The sequence below is a fragment of the Borostomias antarcticus genome (genome assembly GCF_949987555.1).
Source record: "Borostomias antarcticus genome assembly, chromosome: 2".
NCBI classification, from domain to species: Eukaryota; Metazoa; Chordata; class Actinopteri; order Stomiiformes; family Stomiidae; genus Borostomias; species Borostomias antarcticus.
In genome coordinates this window covers 23194286-23219285 of record NC_140235.1, presented here as the reverse complement: position 1 = coordinate 23219285, position 25000 = coordinate 23194286, and the positions used below count along the sequence as shown (strand labels likewise).

Genomic DNA, 25000 nt, shown 5'->3' with positions numbered 1-25000 from the left:
CCAACTTTCTGTCGCAATTTTGAAGATCGGACCCGGTTGAAGGTGTTGCAGGTTCAGTGTTGAGGCAGCCATGTAGGCCAGACAGGTCCGGGATGTTGAAGGACGTTCTGGAGTGTTCCATGCATTATTGACTAGGCCAGGACTAAAAAGGTCTCATGTCAGTCACTTTAATCGCTATGCTTCTCACTTCCTCCTGCGCTGGTGTGTGTACATGTGTGCATGAGTGTGTGTATTTGCCTGTGTGTACGTATGTGTGTGTGTGTGTGTGTATGTACAGTATAAGGTGCTATGTTACACCCTGGCCATATCAGTTATCAGAGGAGAAACTCAATCTCTCTCCTTCTCTTATCTGTGCACAGTCCAACCAGTGCAGTGTAAGTGGATCTGACTGGATGATGATCTGAGTGCGGGTAGCTAGTTACCTGTGTCCTCCCTCTGTAGTGAGATGCAACCGTACCTGACCACAACGATCCACAGAACCACCACAACTGCACCTGACCACAGCACTCAAGAGAACAACCGCACTTGAGCACAACGGTCAACAGACACTAGGCTTGTTCAAATCAAATCAAACAGATCAAATCAAACAGACACTAGGCGTGTTCCTGCCTTGTTTAGAAGCAAGGGAAATGGAGGAAGGATAGAAAGATTGGGTAAAGAACTGTAAGTCACTGAGTCTATCGTCTTGGTCACGTCATCATCTTCATCACAAACAGTGAGAATGTAGACCAGCTCCCCCTGCAGGTACACACTGGTATGACAGATGACAGGTGATTACACCGATCTCTGTCCATGGTGCTGAAACCTATAGATCTGACACTCTCCCAGGTCTGGTATGCGTCTAATTATAGCCTATTCTCTCTCTCTCTCACTCTTTCTCTCTCCCCCTCAGCTTCGAGTGTGTCCTCTCCCCCCTCCACGCCTCCCCAGCGCCCCCAGCCCACCCCGGCGTTCCCCCTGGAGTCGTACCGCAGTGAACCAGAGAGGCTGGAGGCCCGCCTCCGCTCCTTCTCCTCCCCCCCAGACACCGGGCAGCGCTTCAGTCTGCCCCCCTACTCCTCCAGACCTCCACACACAACCTCGCCAGTCATCGCCAGCAGACTGGTGAGTTACTGACCCCCCCCCCCGCCTTCCTCCTCTTCCTCCAGTCCTCACACACACTCCACGGCCAACACTACCTCACACCTGGTAGGCACTGTAAAGGAGGAGTCGCTGGAGCAGGCGGGCAATTCAAGACGTTTTATTAGGTCCAGGCTAACTAAAAGGCTAACGTTTCCATGCTAGTTCCATCTTCACCAGTCATAGTGAGAACAAAGGCTGGGTGGTACGTATAGCTTCTCTGTGGGCTGATCACCTGGGCAGGTGAGCAGGATGGGAAATGCATTCAATCAGCCAGTGTCTACATTCCACCAGTGATGTGGCTAGTCTGGGGAAGCCAGTTCACAAAAGAGTAAATGATAACAAAATAGGATCAGTATATTCAACACTGCAGTGCGTAGGAAGCTGGTAGGTACTGTTACCGATGCTTCACTACTCCATATGTACCTCCCCCTTCTCTCTCTCTTCTTCACAGTCCCATCACCCATCCTAACCTCACCTCGCATACCATCTGCACTCAACACTACCTCACGACTAGCATAACTCTAATTTCTCCCCCTCATCACCTCCTCCTCCCCTATCCATCTTTCATCCTCTCTACTGCCTCTTCACCTTAACCTAATATATGGATTGGATTGGATTGGAAATGTTTATTTCAGTGTCATGCACCCCGGACAGGGTGCCCAGCCCGTAAGGACTTACAGGACACATCAATAGTAAACATAGACACAAAGTCAAACACAATCATTCCACAACAGACATTCCATTACAATAAAAAGTTAACTATATATCCTTCAACTCTCAAATTCCTCCCTGACACCACAATAGGCTACCCTGTCTGAGTTCCTCTCCACCCCCCAACTGTGCCCAACTGCCCTCAATGTCCTATGTGCACCATATTAACAAGTGTCAAGAGTTCAGAACACATGCCAATGCTGTGTCTGATTATCATACAATATATTATGTACTCTGTAATATGTTCCAATGATATAGCTAACACAGTAGGCCTAGTCAACATTTTCCAAGAGCTTGCTCGATGGTTGAGAGGGGTCATGGAAGCATTTTTGCAGGTCTTCTATTATTGGCTCAAATGAGCTTCCCTCGGGAAAATGTATTGTTGTCAGGATCAGTAGCCTATATACAGTATGTATTCTCCCCTTTCCTTTTCTGTGCTGCCTCTTTGTGTGAAATGTGCTAGTGGTGTAGTGGAGGGTATACGGAGTAGGCTATAGGCCTACCCACTTCTTTATCCATGGACCCAGTTTGTAAATACTGTAACATTGCTGCTACAGCATGAGTATATCCACTTCTTTAGTCAGAGCAGCCTATACCCACTTCTTTAGTCACCACTATACCCCTGGCTATAGCCTATAAATAAAGTGTGATTGATTAATACAACTTTGGTCTCTCCTGATAGGCCTATAACAGGTAACTGGATGTAGCCTTTGTATTTATAGCCACACGACTAGATTCCACCACTCTTTAGTGTTGAGGTTATGCAGCGCTTAAAATCTTCACAATTTGTCCGACTCTATACAAGCTGCTTACGGTCGCTGTGTTTAACGACCGGTGAAATGCTCTTCAGCGCTTTTGAACACGCCCGCTGCTCACTGCGACTGCAGCAAAGTGGAATATTCCATTATCACCTGATAGGGGAATCGGGAGGGAGCTGGTTTGCGAGCTACAGTACCCTACTAGCTAGCTACTACCTACAGCAGCAGACTACGGACAGTACGCTGCTCAGTGTACGCCTCAATCTTCGGGGACAATTCTAGCATGCTGGCTTCCTGATTAAAGATAGGCCATCGTCGGCTAAACTGCCCCGTGGAAACTGGGAGATGAAAGGAAGAGGCGTGCATCCATGAAAAGAACGTCCCAAAGTGTCTCCTCTGGCATCGCTCGAGAGGGAGTTGCGTGACCGGCGACTGTCAGCTAACCGGAGCAAGTTGCCGCAACGTGACTTCGTAACGTTAGCATTATGATTTGGCAGGCTAAATATTACAGGTAGACCGGACTTTTTCTTGAAAAACCTGTCTTCCGCCAGATTCCGTAGCCACTCCGGTGACTGTGTCGCCTGCCTGAACACTCGCCCGTGTCCGTCCGTCTAGCTGAGAGAGAGGAGGAGGGAAAGGAGAGCCCGTTAAGCCGGTTGACTTTCCTCATTCTCCGGTCCACAGGTCTACTACGGTGTTGCTGAAGGCATGCTGGAGAAACTGGACCCAGACGATGCCGGTAAGTGTTTTAGTTAAAGGAAATGTGCTCTGCACACAGTCCTTAACACGTTGGTTCCCTAGTTACTTAGCTAGTTAGCTACTACATCACAGTAGGCGCAGCCCATCCCACACAGGAGTCGTGCATCGCTTATGGGTATTTTTCTGCTTGGCGAGTGCCAGTAATAACGTCAGGATTGCGTTAATTTGACAACATTCATGTGTTCGCTAGCTACTAGCCTCTAACATCCTAGTATTTTTAGTGTGACGTTAGCACTGTGGATGTTATTCTCGAGTTTATGTATAGCCCGAATATTCCCGAATATGGCTGCAACATCAGGACCATTTCTTCAGCGCCGGAAGACTAGCCAGCCGGTGTCCGCGACGGGGGGGAGGAGCGTCACTGAAAATGCTGTATGCTTCCGCGTCCATCTTTGGGAACTTGCTCGCTCTTCATCACCCCCCTAACCTGTTGTTGTTAGCAGTGTCTCTTTGGCTGTCGGCCAAATGCTGCCTCATCTGTTGCAGTATGCTGTTATACTCAGTTAACTATGCTGTGCATGGTAGACTTGTAGATATACGATGATGATGATGATGATGATGATGGAGATGAGGGGAGGGAGGACACGTCTTAGACAGGGTGAACTACTGAGAGTGAGGATCAAAACCACCTTTGTACATTCAACTCCATTGGCCTCTTCCATTGGGGACCCATCTGGGTCATGGTGTAACTGTCTTACTCGTCTTGCATTGCATTCAACAGTTTGGCCCAGGGTGGGATTCGAACCCACGGTTGACGACAAGACGCTGACAGTTGCGCCAATAGGGACTTTCCTCTTGGAGATACTGTGAGCGCTCCCTTGAGGAGTGAGTTTCACCAGCTACTCCACGATTCACTTGGTTACAATGGCACCAGTATAACTGACCTGGAATCGAACTCAGGTCTCACTTTGTCCATTGGCATCTTTCTGTTTCCACTGTGTAGTAGCCCAGGCCTAGCTATCTGGACTCTGAAAATGTTAGTACAATTACAATCACATAATTACATTGCATAACAGTACATCTCCACTCTAGAAGTGGACTTTACCGTGTACGTAAATGGATTTAACAGCATGAGACGTCTGGTCATATAGTAAAATTGTGTTTCAAAGCTACTGTAAGCTGTGTATATTAGCTAGGACTTGGCTACCATCCGTTTTGCCATGTAACATAATGGGCTAGCTGTTAGCGGTTTGGGTTAACTATGGCCTTCTGTAGTGGGTCTATTGGGAACAGGCCACACACATCCGACCCTCTTTACCAACAATAGAGCCATTCTACTGTAACTCAGTCCACTGATTAGCCAGCATGGCCTCCTGCCAGAGTCAGGATGGAGCACCGAGGTAAACCCACATAACCCAGACCTTACTGCCTGGGGACTGGCTCAGAAACTCTTTGTGGTTTAACTGAGAGATTGGTCACAGCTGTGTGGCCAGTTAGTGTGTGTGTGTGTGTGTGTGTGTGTGTGTGTGTGTAAGAGAGAGAGAGAGAGAGCGAGAGAGAGAGAGAGACAGAGAAAGTGATAGACCTAGAGAGAGAAATAGCCAAAGAGAGAAACAGAGATGGAGAGATAGAGAGAGAGAGACAGCCTAGAGCGAGAGTGAGCGTGGTCATGATCCCCTGGCTGCCCTAGATGCTCAGCTGGTGGAGGCTGTGTGTCTAGGGTCTACTCTATGTGGAGCTGGAGACAGGAGCATAGACTAACAGAGAGAGCGAGAGAGAGAGAGTGCGCGCGAGAGAGAGGCATAAGCAGTGTAGCAGTATTATTATGGGATGTGAGTACCAGTGAGACTGTCAGCCAACTGTTTTCTCACTCTCGTCTCACCCCTTATCACACCTGACAGATCTGAGGGGGGGTGAGAGGTCGGGGAGGGGGTAGAGGCGAGACAGGTTGGAGTGGACGGCAGAGGAGAGAGAAGAAACTGAGGAAGAGGGGGGAGTGGGAGAGGGAGAGAGAGAGAGAGAGAGACGAGAACCTGGAGAGACACGAGCTGTCAGTCAGACTCGCTGACCTGAACACTGGTCTCGGCGGTGAGCCGCGTGAGGCAGCCTCAGGCGCGCACAGCTGCAGTGACACAGCTGCACCAATCACAGCGGCCGGTCGACACCCCACCAGGAAGTGGAGCCCGATGCCCTAGAAAGAAAAAGGAACAACGTTGGTCTTGGAACTAAACACAGGACCTTTTGGACCAGGCTTGGAGGAGGAGGGATAATCTGACAGGTTGGGGGAGGGGGTTGGTCGGGAGTGGTTAAGCGGGCTGCCCCCACCACCGACCTCGAAACAAACAAACAAACGTCTCGACAGCTTAATTGCTAGACTGACTCTGCTAATCTGCACAATCAGTGCAGTCGGAGAATCACCACGATAACAAGTGGTGCATGAGGAGATTGTGATTGGTTGCAGGGACTTCCTGGTTCTATGTATGATATTCTCTCATGCCCACTAACACAATATCTACAATACTATAGCTAGAATTAGGGATGCACCGATGCATCGGCCGAATATCGGCATCAGCCGATGTTGGCCTTGTTGACTGCCATCGGCAAATAAAATGACATTCACCGATGGTAGTGGCCGATGTTATGTCGCAACAATTACGGCTTTTTTTGTTGCAAAACGTAGCCTACCCAGCTGCAGATTCGGAGAAGATCCGTGACGTAACGCCGCAAACGCACGTGTAGTTTGCTTTCAAATTGAAGTGAAATAAAAATGTCGGCCCTGTGGGGATATTTCACCATCTCAGACAAAGATATGCACTATGCAACTTGTAAAACTTGTTCAAGTGACATTTCAAGAGGAGGTACTACAGCCAAGGATTTTAACACATCAAATCTAACTGGCCATTTGAAAAGCAGGCATCATTTCTTTGTTTCCCTGGCATAAAAGGGGGAATAAAAATAATAAAATAAAATAAACATCGGCCATCGGCCGGATTGTTATTTTAAACATCGGCATCGGCCCAGAATTTTGCAATCGGTGCATCCCTAGCTAGAATACATGGCTGCATACTGAGTGGTATGCTAGTGTCTAGAGCAGGACAGTTTTGTAGAGAGGTGCTCATAAGCTCAGAGGTCATTGTAGCACTGGAACTGGGGGTGATGTTTGCAGTAGTGTGTGCTTCTTTAATATAATCAACACCAGACTAATGGTGTGTGTGTGTGTTCCTCTCCAGCTGTTGAGGAATCAGAGAGAGACATCTACATGCGCTTCATAAAGTCGCACAAGTGCTATGACATTGTTCCCACCAGCTCCAAACTGGTGGTGTTTGACACAACGCTACAGGTGAGCTCTCTATCTCTTGATCCCTTATGTCTGTCTATCTCTTCATCTTTAATCTTTTCATCCCTTAATCCCCATCTCCCCTACTCTATAGGAATTCATTATGAACTCTACAGGTAAGCTCTCCAGTAACAGAGCATCATCGGTTATACTGACTATTCAGTAGAAATACAGCCATTCTGCTCCACCAGATTTTAGATGGAGGGGCTAGTTAAACATCTTGTTTCGAACAGAACTTTCCCTGTCTAAAGATATGAAAGGGGGAGAGAGAGAGAGAGAGAGGTGGGAGGGTGGGAGTGGGGGAGAGGATATAATACACACCCATATTTTAATGATCTCCCTAGCGGGGAATTTGGCGTTTCAGCAGTGGAGAAATTACAGCAAAGGTTTGTAAATGTAGTTACAGAATATGCATAGTAGCAATAAGCAAGAAGAAGTAGAAGAAGAAGAGCAAGGTCTATATACTACACAGTGATCTAGTAGAGTCTCCATGTGAAGGTTGAAAGAAGCCCCTCAGATTGATTATGAAGATGATGGAACATTCAAGTGTAGAAGAGTGGAACTCCTGTCTCTAGAACCACACTGCTACCCTCATCAACGTTTCACTGGCCCAGTAGACCGTCTGCAGTCACAGCACCATGTAACTGGCTCAGCAAACAAAGTCTATTCTATTCTTCTTTATTCTATTGAAAAACAATTAGATGTATTACTGTTTTATTACTGTTTGTAGATTACCTTGTGTGTTGTCTGTCTGTTGTTGATGATGATGTTGATGATGATGATGATGTTGATGATGATGATGATGGTGATGTAGGGATTTTATTTGTGGCAGGTAAAGAAGGCGTTCTTCGCCCTCGTGGCCAATGGGGTGAGGGCAGCCCCACTATGGGAGTCTAAGAAGCAGAGCTTTGTGGGTAAGTGGGACACCTGTCTTGCCTGTTTTGATCTTGGAATGTACTGTAGATGTCTGTCAGTCAGTACTGTGTGTGTGTGTGTGTGTGTGTGTGTGCGTGTGATTGTGTGTGTGTGTGTGTGTGTGTGTGTGTGTGTGTGGTGTGATGTTGTAGTCTGAGAGTGTTTTTATGTCCTGGAGCTGTCTTGTGTCACTGAGATTTAAACACACACACACACACCTGCCTGCATCACAATGCTTCCCTGCGGTGGAAGTGATACTGATGAGCGACGGAATGACTCCTGTGATGTGTGTGATAGAGAGACAAAAAGTGTGTGTGTGTGTGTGACCGCCAAATAGTGCGGTCAGGGTGTTCCATTACTGTTCAAACCCTTTACAGACTGTTCCTTTATTGTTCAGACCCTTTACAGAGTGTTCCATTACTGTTCAAACCCTTTACAGAGTGTTCCATTATTGTTCAAACCCTTTACAGTGTTCCATTACTGTTCAAACCCTTTACAGAGTGTTCCATTATTGTTCAGACCCTTTACAGAGTGTTCCATTACTGTTCAAACCCTTTCCTTTACAGAGTGTTCCATTACTGTTCAAACCCTTTACAGGGTGTTCCATTACTGTTCAAACCCTTTACAGAGTGTTCCATTACTGTTCAAACCCTTTACAGAGTGTTCCATTACTGTTCAAACCCTTTACAGAGTGTTCCATTATTGTTCAGACCCTTTACAGAGTGTTCCATTACTGTTCAAACCCTTTACAGAGTGTTCCATTACTGTTCAAACCCTTTACAGAGTGTTCCATTACTGTTCAAACCCTTTACAGGGTGTTCCATTACTGTTCAAACCCTTTACAGAGTGTTCCATTACTGTTCAAACCCTTTACAGAGTGTTCCATTACTGTTCAAACCCTTTACAGAGTGTTCCATTACTGTTCAAACCCTTTACAGAGTGTTCCATTACTGTTCAAACCCTTTACAGAGTGTTCCATTACTGTTCAAACCCTTTACAGAGTGTTCCATTACTGTTCAAACCCTTTCCTTTACAGAGTGTTCCATTACTGTTCAAACCCTTTACAGAGTGTTCCATTATTGTTCAGACCCTTTACAGGGTGTTCCATTACTGTTCAGACCCTTTACAGTGTTCCATTACTGATCAAACCCTTTACAGAGTGTTCCATTACTGTTCAAACCCTTTACAGAGTGTTCCATTACTGTTCAAACCCTTTACAGAGTGTTTGATTACCCCACAGAACCATGAGAACCATTAACGCGCAATTTGTAAAATAATTGTACCATAGCTACTACAGCTTTAAAAAGCCCTGAACTTCACCATACAAATTCATTACACAGAGGTTTTACTTAATTTATGGCATTACTTTTATGGCCGGTTTGTCTAAATATTCGATTTTTTTAATGTAAAATAGAGGATATTATTAGCTTAAATATTAGATACATAGGCTAAAATAGATATTACATATTAGATGGTCTAGGATATTATCAAAGACAAGCAACACTTAGTTTATGAATATTCAATGAATATTTAAAGTAGCCTACACCAAAGTAGATGCACACGCCCACAGCTTGAAGACGTTACCAGCCCTGGCTTTCTTTCCTCCAGCTGATGTGACGCCAAGGTTTGATGAACTGACGGAGCTGCCCCTCTTCCTGAATGAACAGTCGAGGGCACAAAATGGGTCACATTCGGAGAGCACCATATTATATGCATAAATGCGCATAAAAGTTATTGTATTTAGGCATCACTATAATTATGCAGTGGAAGGCTGGCACCGTACTGCCGTTGAGTTGATTGGCGTTGCACGTCCGAACATCAGTGGTGCCCTACGCAGGCAGCAGGCCGATCTCCAGATGGAGTGGCTTCAGGTTGGACATTTACCGTCACCTAAGAAGCCCCGCTGGGCGTGCCGGTCGTCACCAGCCGGGCCTCATCCCGCAGGATTAACTGCACATTCCTTCGACCCGAAGCATTGAGCAGCCCACCTCACGCTGATGCATTGACTCTGAATAGTCAGTGACACAATGTGACATCTTGACAACGTTTTTTTTTTTAAAAGTCCTACATTTTGATGGTTTGCTATTATTTCATCTGTTTTGCACCCTCATTTTGTCTTTACCCCTTTCTCAAGTATTTCCTTCTCTAAAAAGTTTAATGCCTGGCCTAATTGGCCTTTTTCGTTTAGTAAATTGATTGATTGATTCATTTAAAAAAGATCACAAACAAGTATCATTTCAGTTTTCTATAAAGTTATTATGTTGAAAGTTTGGCGCGCTGAAGGGCTACGGACAAATTGGCCGCTGCTCAAATTGGCCTGTGCTGAAATGGACCGGCGCAGTATTCAGTCTAGCGCGTTATTACTGTAGGTGTGTGTGTGTGTGTGTGTGTGTGTGTGTGAGCCTAGTCTAGTGTCTATATTTAGCCTGGCAGTGTTGTCTTCCGAGAGAGCAGTTCCATCTCCATTATCTGCTCTCTCTCTCTTTTCCTCCATCCATATTTTCCTCCTCCCACACAGGTTTGCCGCCCTTCCCTTCTTTCTCTTCCTCCATCCCTCTCTCTCCCTCCCTCCTCTCTCCTCCTTTCCTCCCTCTGTCAGTAGACTGCCAGTGGTGTCTTGTATCTGTCTGTCATCAACCTCACTTTGATTAAGCAGCCCCCCCCACACTCTCTCTCTGTCCCTCTCCGTCTCCTCTCCTCTGTCTCTTTCTCTGATCTGTCATTCCATCACCTCCCCCTCCCTCTCTCTCTCCTGCCCCCCACCTCCTCTCCCCCTCCATCCTCACTCTCTCACCCCACCTCCCTCTCTCATGTTACCCCTCCCTCTTCCTCTCTCCCTCCTTCTCTCTCTCTCTCTCTCTCTCTCTCTCACTCTATCTCTCTCTCTGTGCAGGAATGTTGACCATCACAGACTTCATCAACATCCTGACCAGGTACTACAAGTCTCCCATGGTACGTGACCTCTGACCTCTCACCCCTGACCCAAACATTACTGTAACTCTAACCCTAATGTCATCAACATCATGATGACCAGGTACTACACGTCTCTCATGGTACATGACCCCTAACCCCTAACCATGTACCAGCATACTGTAGTCAAACCAGCTGATGTACCAGCCTACTGTAGTCATACCAGCTGATTTACCAGTCTACTGTAGTCAAACCAGCTGATGTACCAGTCTACTGTAGTCAATCCAGCTGATGTACCAGTCTACTGTAGTCAATCCAGCTAATGTACCAGTCTACTGTAGTCAATCCAGCTGATGTACCAGTCTACTGTAGTCATACCAGCTGATGTACCAGCTGATTTAGCCGCATGAAATGACTGACATACTGTACAATATACTACAGATAGACTAATAGACACAGAATATACTAATGTCTATAGTTTACTCTACTGAGTGATGTAACATGGGACATGGTTGTAGTGTAACTCCAGAGGGAGCACTAAACCTGGAGATGTTAACCAGAGAAGCAAAGATTTTACGTAGGCTCTAATGTTCTGAAGCACAGCAGGGACTAGCAAATCAGAGAAGATAAGTCATACTTCCTGTGGCGTCTGAGCTGTGTGTGTAAAAGAGAGAGAGACAGAGTGACATAGTCGTGCCTGTGTTTGTTGGGGTTGTGTGTGTGACATGGTCGTGCGTGTGTGTGTTGTGGTTGTGTGTGTGTGACATGGTTGTGCGAGTGTGTGTTGTGGTTGTGTGTGTGTGACATGGTCGTGCGTGTGTGTGTTGTGGTTGTGTGTGTGTGTGTTGTGGTTGTGTGTGTGTGACATGTTCGTGCGTGCCTGTTTTGTGGTTGTGTGTGTGTGACATGGTTGTGCGTTTGTGTGTTTGTGGTTGTGTGTGTGTGACATGGTCGTGCGTGTGTGTGTTGTGGATGTGCGTGTGTGTGTTGTGGTTGTGTGTGTGTGACATGTTCGTGCGTGCGTGTGTTGTGGTTGTGTGTGTGTGACATGGTCATGCGTGTGTGTGTTGTGGTTGTGTGTGTGTTGTGGTTGTGTGTGACATGGTCGTGCGTGTGTGTGTGACATGTTTGTGCGTGCGTGTGTTGTGGTTGTGTGTGTGTGTGACATGGTCCTGCGTGTGTGTGATGAGCCTAGTGTCCTCATATCATCTCTCTCCCTTTCCTTCAACATTTCGACATGTCTTTTCTCTCACACCCATCTTCCAGTCTTGGATGATGAAGGTGCTGTCTTTGATTTTCTGTCAAGAAATCTTTCAGACCCACTCTCTGCCCCCCCCCCCCCAACCACATCTCTCCTCCTCTACTCCATCTTGTCAGAAATTCCACTTTGTTTCCCATTGAGACAGTGACTGTTTAGTTTTTCGAGTGAGTTGTTTTGAGAAACGGCAGGGGACACAGACTAGCATTGTGTTAAGCTAATTCCAGACTGTCACTGTCAATAAAGTTGACTGGATCTGGGTGAGATCCAAGTGTGAATGTTGAAGGTTGTTGTTGTTGTGTGTGTTGCAGGTGCAGATCTACGAACTGGAGGAACACAAGATCGAAACATGGAGGGGTGAGTACAGTTGTATTGTAGTACCTGGCGGGATGATGTCGGTGTGTGTGTGTGTGTGTGTGTGTTTTACAGTAGTTTGTGTCTTTTAAGGATTAGATTTGATTTCTGTGAGGTGATGCTGTGTCTGTCTGTTACAGTGTGTTCATCTATTGTGTTGTGTACTGTAGGTGTTCATACTGTTGTGTATAAATGCTCCAGTTGTGTCCCCAGAGCTGTACCTCCAGGAGACCTTCAAGCCTCTAGTGAACATCTCACCTGATGCCAGGTAAGCCTGAAATGACCCACCGGGACCATGAGTCATGTCCAGTCATAAAAAAGCTTCAAAACAACCCAAGGAATGTTGACTGCCCACCTAGTAAATATCACAATGCAGTATTTATTAATGTGATACAGTAGGTCTGAGAGGTAGGTTCTGGTGTAGACAGCGTGTGTTGTTGAAGGATTTAAAGGGAGGTTCAGTAGACAGACAGTGTTGGTGAAGGGTTTAGAGAGAGGTTCAGTAGACAGACTGTTGTTGAAAGGTTTAGAGGGAGGTTCAGTAGACAGACAGTGTTGTTGAAGGGTTTAGAGGGAGGTTCAGTAGACAGACAGTGTTGGTGAAGGGTTTAGAGAGAGGTTCAGTAGACAGACTGTTGTTGAAGGGTTTAGAGGGAGGTTCAGTAGACAGACAGTGTTGGTGAAGGGTTTAGAGGGAGGTTCAGTAGACAGACAGTGTTGGTGAAGGGTGTAGAGGGAGGTTCAGTAGACAGACAGTGTTGGTGAAGGGTTTAGAGAGGTTCAGTAGACAGACAGTGTTGTTGAAGGGTTTAGAGGGAGGTTCAGTAGACAGACAGTGTTGTTGAAGGGTTTAGAGGGAGGTTCAGTAGACAGACAGTGTTGGTGAAGGGTTTAGAGGGAGGTTCAGTAGACAGACAGTGTTGGTGAAGGGTGTAGAGGGAGGTTCAGTAGACAGACTGTTGGTGAAGGGTTTAGAGGGAGGTTCAGTAGACAGACAGTGTTGGTGAAGGGTTTAGAGGGAGGTTCAGTAGACAGACAGTGTTGGTGAAGGGTTTAGAGGGAGGTTCAGTAGACAGACAGTGTTGGTGAAGGGTGTAGAGGGAGGTTCAGTAGACAGACAGTGTTGGTGAAGGGTTTAGAGGGAGTTTCTGTAGACTGTTGTTGAAGGGTTAAGAGGGAGGTTCAGTAGACAGACAGTGTTGGTTAAGGGTGTAGAGGGAGGTTCAGTAGACAGACAGTGTTGTTGAAGGGTTTAGAGGGAGGTTCAGTAGACAGACAGTGTTGGTGAAGGGTTTAGAGGGAGGTTCAGTAGACAGACAGTGTTGGTGAAGGGTTTAGAGGGAGGTTCAGTAGACAGACAGTGTTGGTGAAGGGTGTAGAGGGAGGTTCAGTAGACAGACAGTGTTGGTGAAGGGTTTAGTGGGAGTTTCTGTAGACTGTTGTTGAAGGGTTAAGAGGGAGGTTCAGTAGACAGACAGTGTTGGTTAAGGGTGTAGAGGGAGGTTCAGTAGACAGACAGTGTTGTTGAAGGGTTTAGAGGGAGGTTCAGTAGACAGACAGTGTTGGTGAAGGGTTAAGAGGGAGGTTCAGTAGACAGACAGTGTTGGTTAAGGGTGTAGAGGGAGGTTCAGTAGACAGACAGTGTTGGTTAAGGGTGTAGAGGGAGGTTCAGTAGACAGACAGTGTTGTTGAAGGGTTTAGAGGGAGGTTCAGTAGACAGACAGTGTTGGTGAAGGGTTTGGAGGGAGGTTCAGTAGACAGACAGTGTTGGTGAAGGGTGTAGAGGGAGGTTCAGTAGACAGACAGTGTTGGTGAAGGGTTTAGAGAGGTTCAGTAGACAGACAGTGTTGTTGAAGGGTTTAGAGGGAGGTTGAGTAGACAGACAGTGTTGTTGAAGGGTTTAGAGGGAGGTTCAGTAGACAGACAGTGTTGGTGAAGGGTTTAGAGAGGTTCAGTAGACAGACAGTGTTGGTGAAGGGTTAAGAGGGAGGTTCAGTAGACAGACAGTGTTGGTGAAGGGTTTAGAGGGAGGTTCAGTAGACAGACAGTGTTGGTGAAGGGTTTAGAGGGAGGTTCAGTAGACAGACAGTGTTGGTGAAGGGTTAAGAGGGAGGTTCAGTAGACAGACAGTGTTGGTTAAGGGTGTAGAGGGAGGTTCAGTAGACAGACAGTGTTGTTGAAGGGTTTAGAGGGAGGTTCAGTAGACAGACAGTGTTAGTGAAGGGTTTAGAGGGAGGTTCAGTAGACAGACAGTGTTGGTGAAGGGTGTAGAGGGAGGTTCAGTAGACAGACAGTGTTGGTGAAGGGTTTAGAGAGGTTCAGTAGACAGACAGTGTTGTTGAAGGGTTTAGAGGGAGGTTCAGTAGACAGACAGTGTTGTTGAAGTATTTAGAGGGAGGTTCAGTAGACAGACAGTGTTGGTGAAGGGTTTAGAGGGAGGTTCAGTAGACAGACAGTCTTGGTGAAGGGTTTAGAGGGAGGTTCAGTAGACAGACAGTGTTGGTGAAGGGTGTAGAGGGAGGTTCAGTAGACAGACAGTGCTGGTGAAGGGTTTAGAGGGAGGTTCAGTAAACAGTGTTGTTGAAGGGTTTAGAGGGAGGTTCAGTAGACAGACAGTGTTGGTGAAGGGTTTGGAGGGAGGTTCAGTAGACAGACAGTGTTGGTGAAGGGTGTAGAGGGAGGTTCAGTAGACAGACAGTGTTGGTGAAGGGTTTAGAGAGGTTCAGTAGACAGACAGTGTTGTTGAAGGGTTTAGAGGGAGGTTCAGTAGACAGACAGTGTTGTTGAAGGGTTTAGAGGGAGGTTCAGTAGACAGACAGTGTTGGTGAAGGGTTTAGAGGGAGGTTCAGTAGACAGACAGTGTTGGTGAAGGGTTTAGAGGGAGGTTCAGTAGACAGACAGTGTTGGTGAAGGGTTAAGAGGGAGGTTCAGTAGACAGACAGTGTTGGTTAAGGGTGTAGAGGGAGGTTCAGTAGACAGACAGTGTTGTTGAAGGGTTTAGAGGGAGGTTCAGTAGACAGACAGTGTTGGTGAAGGGTTTAGAGGGAGGTTCAGTAGACAGACAGTGTTGTTGAAGTGTTTAGAGGGAGGTTCAGTAGACAGACAGTGTTGGTGAAGGGTTTAGAGGGAGGTTCAGTAGACAGACAGTGTTGGTGAAGGGTTAAGAGGGAGGTTCAGTAGACAGACAGTGTTGGTGAAGGGTGTAGAGGGAGGTTCAGTAGACAGACAGTGTTGGTGAAGGGTTTAGAGGGAGGTTCAGTAAACAGTGTTGTTGAAGGGTTAAGAGGGAGGTTCAGTAGACAGACAGTGTTGGTTAAGGGTGTAGAGGGAGGTTTAGTAGACAGACAGTGTTGGTGAAGGGTTTAGAGGGAGGTTCAGTAGACAGTGTTGTTGAAGGGTTAAGAGGGAGGTTCAGTAGACAGACAGTGTTGGTGAAGGGTTTAGAGGGAGGTTCAGTAGACAGATAGTGTTGGTGAAGGGTTTAGATAGACGATTATGAGAGGGTTTTAACGTGAGAGGGCAGTTGAAGGAGTTCTGTGGGACGTCTGGAAGAGTTTCCAGGAGGATTTGAATAATTGAGTGTGCGCTGTAAAAATAAAGAGGTGGGGGGGTGAAAAGAGAGAGAGCGAGAGAGAGAGAGAGAGAGGACAGAAAGTGAAAACAGACATAGAGAGGGATGTACAGGTACTTAGGTACATACTGTATGAGGGTAAAGTGCTGGGGACATTTCTCTGGGGAAATCTGAGATCTATAGAACTCTACCTGGAGATGGACTGTATTTACAGGACATCACTATACATTCACATCAAGTGAGAAACCCGTGTGTGTGTGTTATCTTTCTTAAGAGATAACACATAGCATCTTAGTTATAAAATCAAATGTTTTTATGGGCCTTCTAGTGCTTCATTGACTGGGACCTATTCTCCCTTTCTCTCACTCTATCTCCTCTCCTTTCCTCTAACCCCCCCCCTTCATGTCTCCCTCTACCTTCCTCTCCTCCCTCTATCTCTCCCTCTCTCTCTTCCCCATCCTCCTTCCTCTCCTCCCTTCATCTATCCTCCTCCTTCCTCTCCTCCCCCCATCTCCCCACCCTCTCTCTCCCCTCATTCCTCTCCTCCCTTCTTCTCTCTCGCTCTCTGTCTCCCCCTCCTTCCTCTCCTCCCCTCACACCCCCTCTCCTCCCTCTCCCTTCCTTCATCTGAGTGAGTTTTTTGTTTTATTCTTCATTGCCATTAACCTGACAAGGGACTGCAGATGAAAACTAGCCTGGTGGCTAAATCTGGCATTTACATGTATTTATTTATTTATTAATATGCACTGTCCCTATTTTAAATAAATGAACTTACAGTAAACGTAATCTCTCCGTCTCTCCAGTATCTTTGACGCGGTGTTCTCCCTGATCAAGAACAAGATCCACCGCCTCCCCGTCATCGACCCGGTCAGCGGGAACGCCCTCTACATCCTCACCCACAAGAGGATCCTCAAGTTCCTGCAGCTCTTCGTGAGTCCCGCCAGGCCCGGATAGAGTAGCGCAGTTCAGCCCTGCACCTCTTAGCAGGTCCAGCCTCAAAACGCTGCCCAGTGAACGCAAGGTGTGAGATACACAGCGCGTCCACAACACAGACGAGTGAAATGTCCATCAGCATGAATAAAAGAGCAGAGGTCATTCCTTGCTGACCACAGACACAGCAAACTGAATGTGCAATACTGTATACCATGCCTAGCATAGTATACTGTATAGCATGACTACATGACACAAACATAGAAACACAGACTATATCGCCCCCCGCTGGACATCACTGGAACTGAATATGAGATTTAGGACTGAATGTTGGATGAATGCATTGATTATGTGCTTGTGTGTGAACAAAGAGATTATACAAAGAGATCGATTGGGAATAGACTTGAAGATAGACATTTACCTCCTCCTACCCTGTAGATGTAGAGACAGGCGGACAGTTGGGAGACAGCTGTCAGTACCCCCGTGTGTGTTTCTCTCTGTGTGCGTGCGCGGGTCCCAGGTGTGTGAGATGCCCATGGGAGACAGCTGTCAGTACCCCTGTGTGTGTCTCTCTCTCTGTGTGCGTGCGCGGGTCCCAGGTGTGTGAGATGCCCATGCCGGCGTTCATGAAGCAGACTCTGGAGGAGCTGGGCATCGGGACGTACAGCGACATCGCCTTCATCCACCCAGACACGCCCATCATCAAGGCCCTCAACATCTTCGTAGAGAGGAGGGTCTCCGCACTACCCGTGGTCGATGAGTCAGGTAGGAGTGTGTCAGTGTGTGTGTGTGTGTCTAGGGGTGTCTGTGTGAGAGAGAAAGAGTTTGTCTTGTGCTTATGATAATGCATTTCTCTGACTGTTTGATGTCTGTTCCCTCAGGGAAAGTTGTGGATATCTACTCCAAATTTGATGTCATTGTAAGTACTCCCTCATGGTAAAATCTATTTGATTTTCTTTCTCAATTATTTTTTTCTTTATGGCTTGACACTTAGGGTGCATGTCCACTGGCGAGCTTTATTTTAGAGCTGATGCTGTTTTCTCGTTGTTTACAATGGGTAATGAGCTCTAGGGTGCTATAGAGACTAGAGCTGTGTTTCAAGCGGGTTTGAGCACTATAGCGCCATGAGCTCTAGGCTTTTTTTGGCAGTTGAAAAAAGGTTAACCTTTTGGGCTAGAGCGCAAGCTTTAAAAGGCTGTTCTGACGACGAGGAGGGTAGGTTTTTGGCAAGAATGCAGAGACAGCATACATTAGCACTAGCTAACATTAGCTAGCTATCTTAACATAGGTAGTAAATTTGCAGTCTGCAAAAACCCGACAGTGTGCGAGCTCTTGGTAGCCTAGCCAGTCAACTAGCTTTCCCACTGCGTACTAAGCAGCAGTGAGCAGCTGTAAGCTTGCTGCTATTCAGCTATTCGCTAGTGGACACATAGCCTTAATTCCACAGTCTTTAACCCTGGTGTGTGTGTGTGTGTGTGTGTGTGTGTGTGTGTGTGCGTGCGTGTGTGTGTGTGTAGAACCTAGCATCTGAGAAGACGTATAACAACCTGGACATCACAGTGACCCAGGCTCTCAGACACAGGTCCCAGTACTTTGAGGGCGTCATGAAGTGCAACAGACTGGAGACCTTGGAGACCATCGTAGACAGGATCGTCAAAGCTGAGGTGAGACACACACACACACACACACACACGTACATACACACACACACACACACACACATTTACAGATCAATTTATTTTCCACGTGCGCCGGTACTGCTGGACGGAAACAGCTGCACCACTGCTCGCAACCTCAAGAGGAAGCAGTAATAGTGTAAATGTGTTAAAGCCTATCTACTGATTTTGCAGTGACTTTTAGGCTTGCATTAACATCTTCAGCTCAGGAGGGTCTTGTGTGCGATTGTTGAGTGCAGAGGTCGTGCGTCTGGACCATGAATTGTGCCCAGTGACCCACAGCCCGTTACGGCCGGCTTAAAAGCCACAACACAGTGAGGAACACACTGAGTTAAATGCAAAAAAAATGAATAGATTCATTACAAAATGAACAACGAAAAGTCAACTAAGGGAACAAAACCAAAAAATGGGGTCAGGTGTCAGAGAAGGGTGAGAGAGTCTCTGCGCTGAGCAAGATGGCGTATCTGTATAGCCCAACCCCACCAGCGGTCACAGGCGTCCGCAGTAAGCAGTCAGGGTTTTCCAGGGGTGCTCAACGACACCTCCTGGTGGCTGGTTGGTGCGTCACTCACTTTGAAATAAAAATCACGCACCCAGGTAGTGAAGTACAGTACTGTAAAGTTGCACAGGTATATGAGCAATCTCTACTGCCCTCTGCTGGTTGCTTGGTGTGAATCTTGTGCTACGACACACAGATGCACATGTGAGCACGAACAGGTGCACACACACAGAAGACATATACTAATTGGATTTATAATTGCAGTGTTTCAACAAGTTCTCAATTACGCCTTTCTTTCTCCTCTCCTCCTCCCTCTTCTCTCCGTCTCTCCTCCCTCCTCTCCATCTCTCCTCTAGGTCCACAGGTTGGTGGTGGTGGATGAGAACGCCAGCATCGTTGGCATCGTCTCTCTGTCTGACATCCTACAGGCGCTGGTGCTTACTCCTGCAGGTACAGCACACACACACACACACACACACACACACACACACACACACACATTCGCTCAAAACATAAAAATGCTCTCTAAAAATTATTTTACTTTTTTTTTCTCTTTACTTTTTAACTGTTTTCCCCCCTCCATCTTTCTCTCTCCCTCTCTCTCAATTCAAATCAATGAGGCTTTATTGGCATGACTATACAAAATACAGAGCAAACAGCCAAAGCACACAGCACAAGGTAGTGCAATTGTATAATACAACCAAGTAACAAAATATATAATATTAAAAATAAATAATAATAAAAACAAAACATGGAACAGGAATCTTATGTTTACATAACTGATGAACGTTAGAACAATATCGATACAACAACAATAGCAATGGGGGGAGGTCAGGGGCCTCATTTATCATTGAGGTACGCCTTCTTTTACACGGTCTTTTTCGCGAGTTCAGGCGTACGCCATTTGCCCCCCCCACATTGCGATTTATCAAGCCGTAAGGGCGAAAATTTAGTCGCCTTTCTCCGCGCTTTTGTAGGACACCTCTCCAGTTGGCGTACCGATTTACACGGTGTTCTACGCCCTTCTTGAACACAGGGGGAACTGGCGACGCCGGTGGTGCGTCGGTGAATTACTATGTTTGACGGAGAGAATAAGAGCGACAGTTCATGAACGCACAATCATGTAGGCTACTAGGCCAATTCAGCACAAACATATATCGCAATGCAAGATTAGACGTGTCCTCTAACCGGCTCATTCATGGTTCGATATGGATTTGTTCCCCAAACTGTACCTATGCGCTGTCCCAAACCCTTCCGCGCTATATGTCACACACTTAATGCAGGCACTCCATCAAACGGCAATAATTGACCAATTAGATTGTCATTAATATGTGATCATGTGGACCTGTTTGCTCTTTGGTAAGCATATAAATGACAGTCCTCCTGTGCGTAATGCGAGCCTAAATGAATCCGGCGCTCAGCAGGGTAGGGACTAGACTGGAGGCAGGCGCTGCGCGTGACGGCTGGCTTGTTGGTGTGTCCATAACCAAGATCCATATTCTTTGTCTTATTTACTTTGAATCTTTATTAGCATTTTCCATCCATACAACGACAATACAATAAAACATAAAAACCTACAATAACAGCTTATGGGTACATCCATCCATGCAGCTTTTTTTTCTTACTCAAATATGACAATTTTAATATTAGTGGTATCATCACACTTCCTTCTATAATCCATCCATTTTTCCCATCTCCCTTCAAACTTTCCTTCCTGCATCCTCAATGCATGCGTGAACCTCTCCCTAACATACATCTCCTCCACAACACCCAGCCACTAGTCCTTGGTTGGGCGTTCCACCTTATACCAAGCCCTCGTTATTGTCTTTTTACTAGCAACCAATAGTACTTTCACTAGGTATCTGTCCCCTCCTTGTACATCATCCCGTGTTATGTTTGCCAAGATATATATTCAAAGCTGATAAGAAGGTCGGCCGGCGCGCTGGAGGTGGAGGCTACAACTCGCGGGGGCACGACCGTCAGGTCCAGGACCACTGCAGACTCCCCCTCCTCTGAGTCCCACCCCACGTCAGAGTCTGGAGAAACAATTTCAATCATGTTCCTTGAGTTTGTCTGTGAACTTGATTATGCATTAAACATTTCATTGTGCAGCCATATTCATTTGATATGTTTTTCTGTTGGCAGTCAATTAAATGCTGTGATTTACCGGGTGATTTAGATGAGTCTTAATTTCCCAGAGGGGAAAATGTTTAATGTGTTCTAACATTATGAAGTGGTCATCTGCGTTATTGTTCCCTGTGTTTGGTCCTAATTTAATCATAGCCTACCACAGAATGTTCTCTTTCCTCACAGCCACATGTTACAGTAGCCTATGTCCGTGTATGCCAAATCCTAGATGCACAATACGTAGCTAAAGTAGGCTACTAAGCTGTAGGAGCAAACAGACAAAGGTAGGCTATTAATACCTTCCGAAGAGGATTGTCTTCCTCGCGTGGACCTCACCAACTAGCACATGCACCTCCGTCTCCGAAAAGTTTCTCTTCATTCCGCGTTTTTCCATAAACGTCTTTGTCTGTCCTAATGCTCGACGCTATATTATGTCGGTTCCTTCCGGGGTATCCCCGTTGTGCCGTCATAGTTTTGACCATATATGGTTGGATTTGGGCGTGGAGAGGGCGGAACACGAGGCGCGTGCGCGTACACTCTATTCTCCGCCCGTCTCGGATTTCTCGTGCAGAAAAGGGCATACGACATTTTTGATAGATCCGAAAAGCGTGTAAATATTCTCGTCGTACGCTACATTGTGCATTTTCCGCGTTTTCGTCGTACGCCCTCTTTTACACCAGAATTTACACGCTCTTTGATAAATGAGGCCCCAGGTGTGTGTGTGTGTGTGTGTGTACATAATGTACAGTATAGTGTGTGTATGTATATATGTGTGTGTGTGTGTGTATGTGTGTGTAATAATATGATGTATATTGCTGGGTAGGTGTGTGTGTGGGGTGGGTCATCACATTCTCAACATATAAACAATAGATAGCATCACCAATACAACAATAATAATCATAAATATAACATTAGTGTGTGTGTGGTGGGGGTGGGGGGGATCACTCACTGTCCCTCAATATGTGGCAGTTAAAGACATTGTACAGCTTTTGAATTTGGGGAAATATTTTGTTCGGGCTGGTTTTGTGCATCCGGTGAGGAAGTGCAGCTCGGTTTCAAGTTTGTTTTCTTTGCATACCTGGCAGAACCGCTCCTCTTGGGGAAGCCATGATTTTTTGTATCGACCTGTTTCGATGGCCAGGTTGTTTTCACTGAGTCTGTACTTTGTCAAGGTATTTCTGTGTTTAGTATCAGTCACTGTGGTAATTAATCTGTAAGTAATCTGCCACAGTGTACTGTCTTTTTAAGGCCAGATAGCATTGCATTTTGCTTTGTGCTTTTGTTTGCGTGTTCCAATTGGTTATGTAGCTTTGTTTCTGGTGTGTGTGTGGTTTCTGGTGTGTTATAATTTTGTTGACTAATTGATTTGGTCTCAAAATTTTCTCTCTGTCCCTCCCTCCAGGTCTGGGCAGGAAAGAGTCACACTCAGCTGCAGGACCATTGCTGGTGGAACCGGTCGTTGAAACTGACGTAGAGCCCACAGAGGCTTCAGGAGAACCAGGCGTGGAACCAGAGGAGCAACCACAGGTGGAACCTTTAGCAGAACCGGAACTAGATACACAAGCTGCCGTAGAGCTACAGTCAGAGCCACAGACTGGAGCAGAGACAGATATGGCGCTGGAACAAGAGGTTCAACCCCTAGAAGAGGCTGGGGCTGGGGCAGAGGTAGAGGCTGAAGCTGAGGTAGAGGCTGGGGCAGAGGTAGAGGCTGTACCTGAGGTAGAGGCTGGAGCTGAGGTAGAGGCTGGAGGTGAGGTAGAGGCTGCACCTGAGGTAGAGGCTGGAGCTGAGGTAGAGGCTGGAGCTGAGGTAGAGGCTGGGGCTGAGGTAGAGGCTGGAGGTGAGGTAGAGGCTGCACCTGAGGTAGAGGCTGGAGCTGAGGTAGAGGCTGGGGCAGAGGTAGAGGCTGCACCTGAGGTAGAGGCTGGAGCTGAGGTAGAGGCTGGAGCTGAGGTAGAGGCTGGAGCTGAGGTAGAGGCTGGAGGTGAGGTAGAGGCTGCACCTGAGGTAGAGGCTGGAGCTGAGGTAGAGGCTGGAGCTGAGGTAGAGGCTGGGGCTGAGGTAGAGGCTGGAGCTGAGGTAGAGGCTGGGGCTGAGGTAGAGGCTGGAGGTGAGGTAGAGGCTGGGGCTGAGAATGAGGTAGAGGCTGGGGCTGAGGCTGGGACCGAGGTTGCGGTGGAAAGCGAAGGGCAAACCGAGGCTGAAACAGAGGCACAAGAAGAGACGGGGACTGAGGCAGAGACCAAGACAGAGAGCGAGGCCGAGGTGAGGGTCGAGACGGAGGCTGAAACGGAGGCCGAAGACAAGACAGAGGCAGAAACAGAGGCAGAGAGTGAAACTGAAGTCAAGACTGAGACTGAAGCAGAGGCCAAGGCCGAGAGGGAATCAGAAGCCAACGTTAAGACAGATATGGAGACAGAAACTGAGCCAGAGACGGAGTCAGGCCTACCAGCCGAGTCGGAGATGCAGACAGAGACAGCAGAGGCTGAGGCGGAGCCGCCGGTGGACGGTGAGGGGGAGACGGAGACCAGGCCAGCTGAGACAGAGGGAGACAACACTGAAACGGCGGCACAGAAGACCGAGGAAGAGGTGGAGAAGAGCGAGGCAGGGCCTGGAGCTGAGGGAGAGGCGGAGTGACATCACAGCCAGGGACTCTCTACGATTGGTCAGACTTGACGTGACATGAGGTTACGCTGCCGTGGCAGGAAATGAAGGAAGGGGACGGGACTAATCCCCCCAGGCTGATGTGGTATTGGTCAGTGGACAGGCTTGGATTGGTTCTGATTGGTCAGAGTCAAGGTTCCGCGGGATGGATGTGGCGTTCTGAGAGCCAGGTGACTGATGGGTAATGGACTTTGAGGGGCCGTAGAGGCGGGTGACGTGGGACGGATCACACGGGACTTGAGTGAACCAATCAGGTGGAACTTTACTAGAGAGATGGGGGAGGTTATATTTTGCCTCGCTCTCCCTTTGTCCTCTGCCTATCTTTAGGTCACCATAGACAGTACAGCGTCTCACCAACTTCTTTAACGAACCCTTCCTTGTTCAAACACCACCCATTCCTGTCTGAGCTCTCGTGTCTCACCGGCATCACTAAAAAGGTGGAATAGCTCTTTTTAAAAGCATTTCTTTCCGTTGCAGCGTACATGCGGTACATACTCTCACATACATTTCCCCTTCTGGGGGGCCCCTCCACCTACTCTGCAGTAGACTTTGGTTTCTGTTGATCAGAGGGCTTGATGTTGCTTTGGAGACCTCTGCAAGCTGCCTCAAGAATGTTCTAGAATCTAGGGGAACGGCCGATGCCCACATACAGTATGGAACTTAATATATCCTCCATTGTCTCCTGCTAAAAGGAGACAGACAATACTACGCCTGTTGACTGTGTTTGCGTAAGGTTTGAGCGGATACAGCAGAGAGCTGTGTGTGGTGATTGGTGTCCACCAATCCCCCACAATCTCCTGCTTCTGTGGCGCCACCGCGATGACTGTAGGCAGAGCTTGTTGTCAGGGCTGTATGTCATTGGTGCCTTTCATCCAGTGGTTGTGGCACACCATTGGTTGAGAGAGAGAGAGGGGGGGGGGGGGGGGTACAAAATGTTAGCCTAATTGAAACTGAATGTCAGTGTTCAAACCAAAACCATTGTTCAGATCCTCTATGTATGGAAAATGTGCTACTACTGCTATCATAATCACTCCAGTGAGGTGTATCTGCTGAAATTGAGATCATTTTCACATTTTCATTTTCAATCACATTTTCATTTTCACAAAAAATCAAAAACAGCTGTATTATTTTTATGATATGTTTAAACTGAAATGAAGCTGTAAAGATAGATTTAAAGTTGTATTTATTTATTTCACAACAGTTTTGTCTTTGTGTTGTGGAGAGAGCGAGAGCGGATGACTCACCCAATGTTAAGATGACTTACTTGTACTGTATGTGGTTAAGTGCAATGGAGTAAGATGGTGCCTGTACTTCATAGTCCTTTTATGAGGTCTCCTGGAGGCATGGATGGATTGCTGTGTTCTCTGTAAATGAGCGTACTGTAAATAAAATAAAAGATAAACATTTGTTCATATGGAGGGGCTACAAGTGCTTGTATGCAACGTAAATTGTGACTTTAAGGATGAGTG

The 25000-nt window shown here is 47.0% G+C and overlaps 1 protein-coding gene across 6 annotated transcripts in view; it reads left to right on the top strand.

Annotated features, from left to right (window-relative positions):
• Positions 1 to 24902, top strand: part of LOC311325812 (5'-AMP-activated protein kinase subunit gamma-2-like) — a 63028-nt gene extending 38126 nt beyond the window's left edge. For 4 of the 6 annotated variants that reach the window (XM_084458598.1, XM_084458602.1, XM_084458601.1 and 1 more), the window contains 13 exons: positions 893 to 1104; positions 3276 to 3330; positions 6521 to 6630; positions 7460 to 7541; positions 10436 to 10494; positions 12022 to 12067; positions 12266 to 12332; positions 16439 to 16565; positions 17165 to 17330; positions 17447 to 17484; positions 18083 to 18229; positions 19097 to 19190; positions 22270 to 24902. In XM_084458598.1, coding sequence (XP_084314724.1) covers positions 893 to 1104; positions 3276 to 3330; positions 6521 to 6630; positions 7460 to 7541; positions 10436 to 10494; positions 12022 to 12067; positions 12266 to 12332; positions 16439 to 16565; positions 17165 to 17330; positions 17447 to 17484; positions 18083 to 18229; positions 19097 to 19190; positions 22270 to 23504 — 2438 coding nt within the window. In that variant the 3' untranslated portion in view covers positions 23505 to 24902. The remainder of the gene's footprint in view (positions 1 to 892; positions 1105 to 3275; positions 3331 to 6520; positions 6631 to 7459; positions 7542 to 10435; positions 10495 to 12021; positions 12068 to 12265; positions 12333 to 16438; positions 16566 to 17164; positions 17331 to 17446; positions 17485 to 18082; positions 18230 to 19096; positions 19191 to 22269) is intronic. The other 2 variants (XM_084458600.1, XM_084458599.1) reach the window with 2 other exon arrangements.
• The last annotated feature ends 98 nt before the right edge of the window (positions 24903 to 25000 follow it).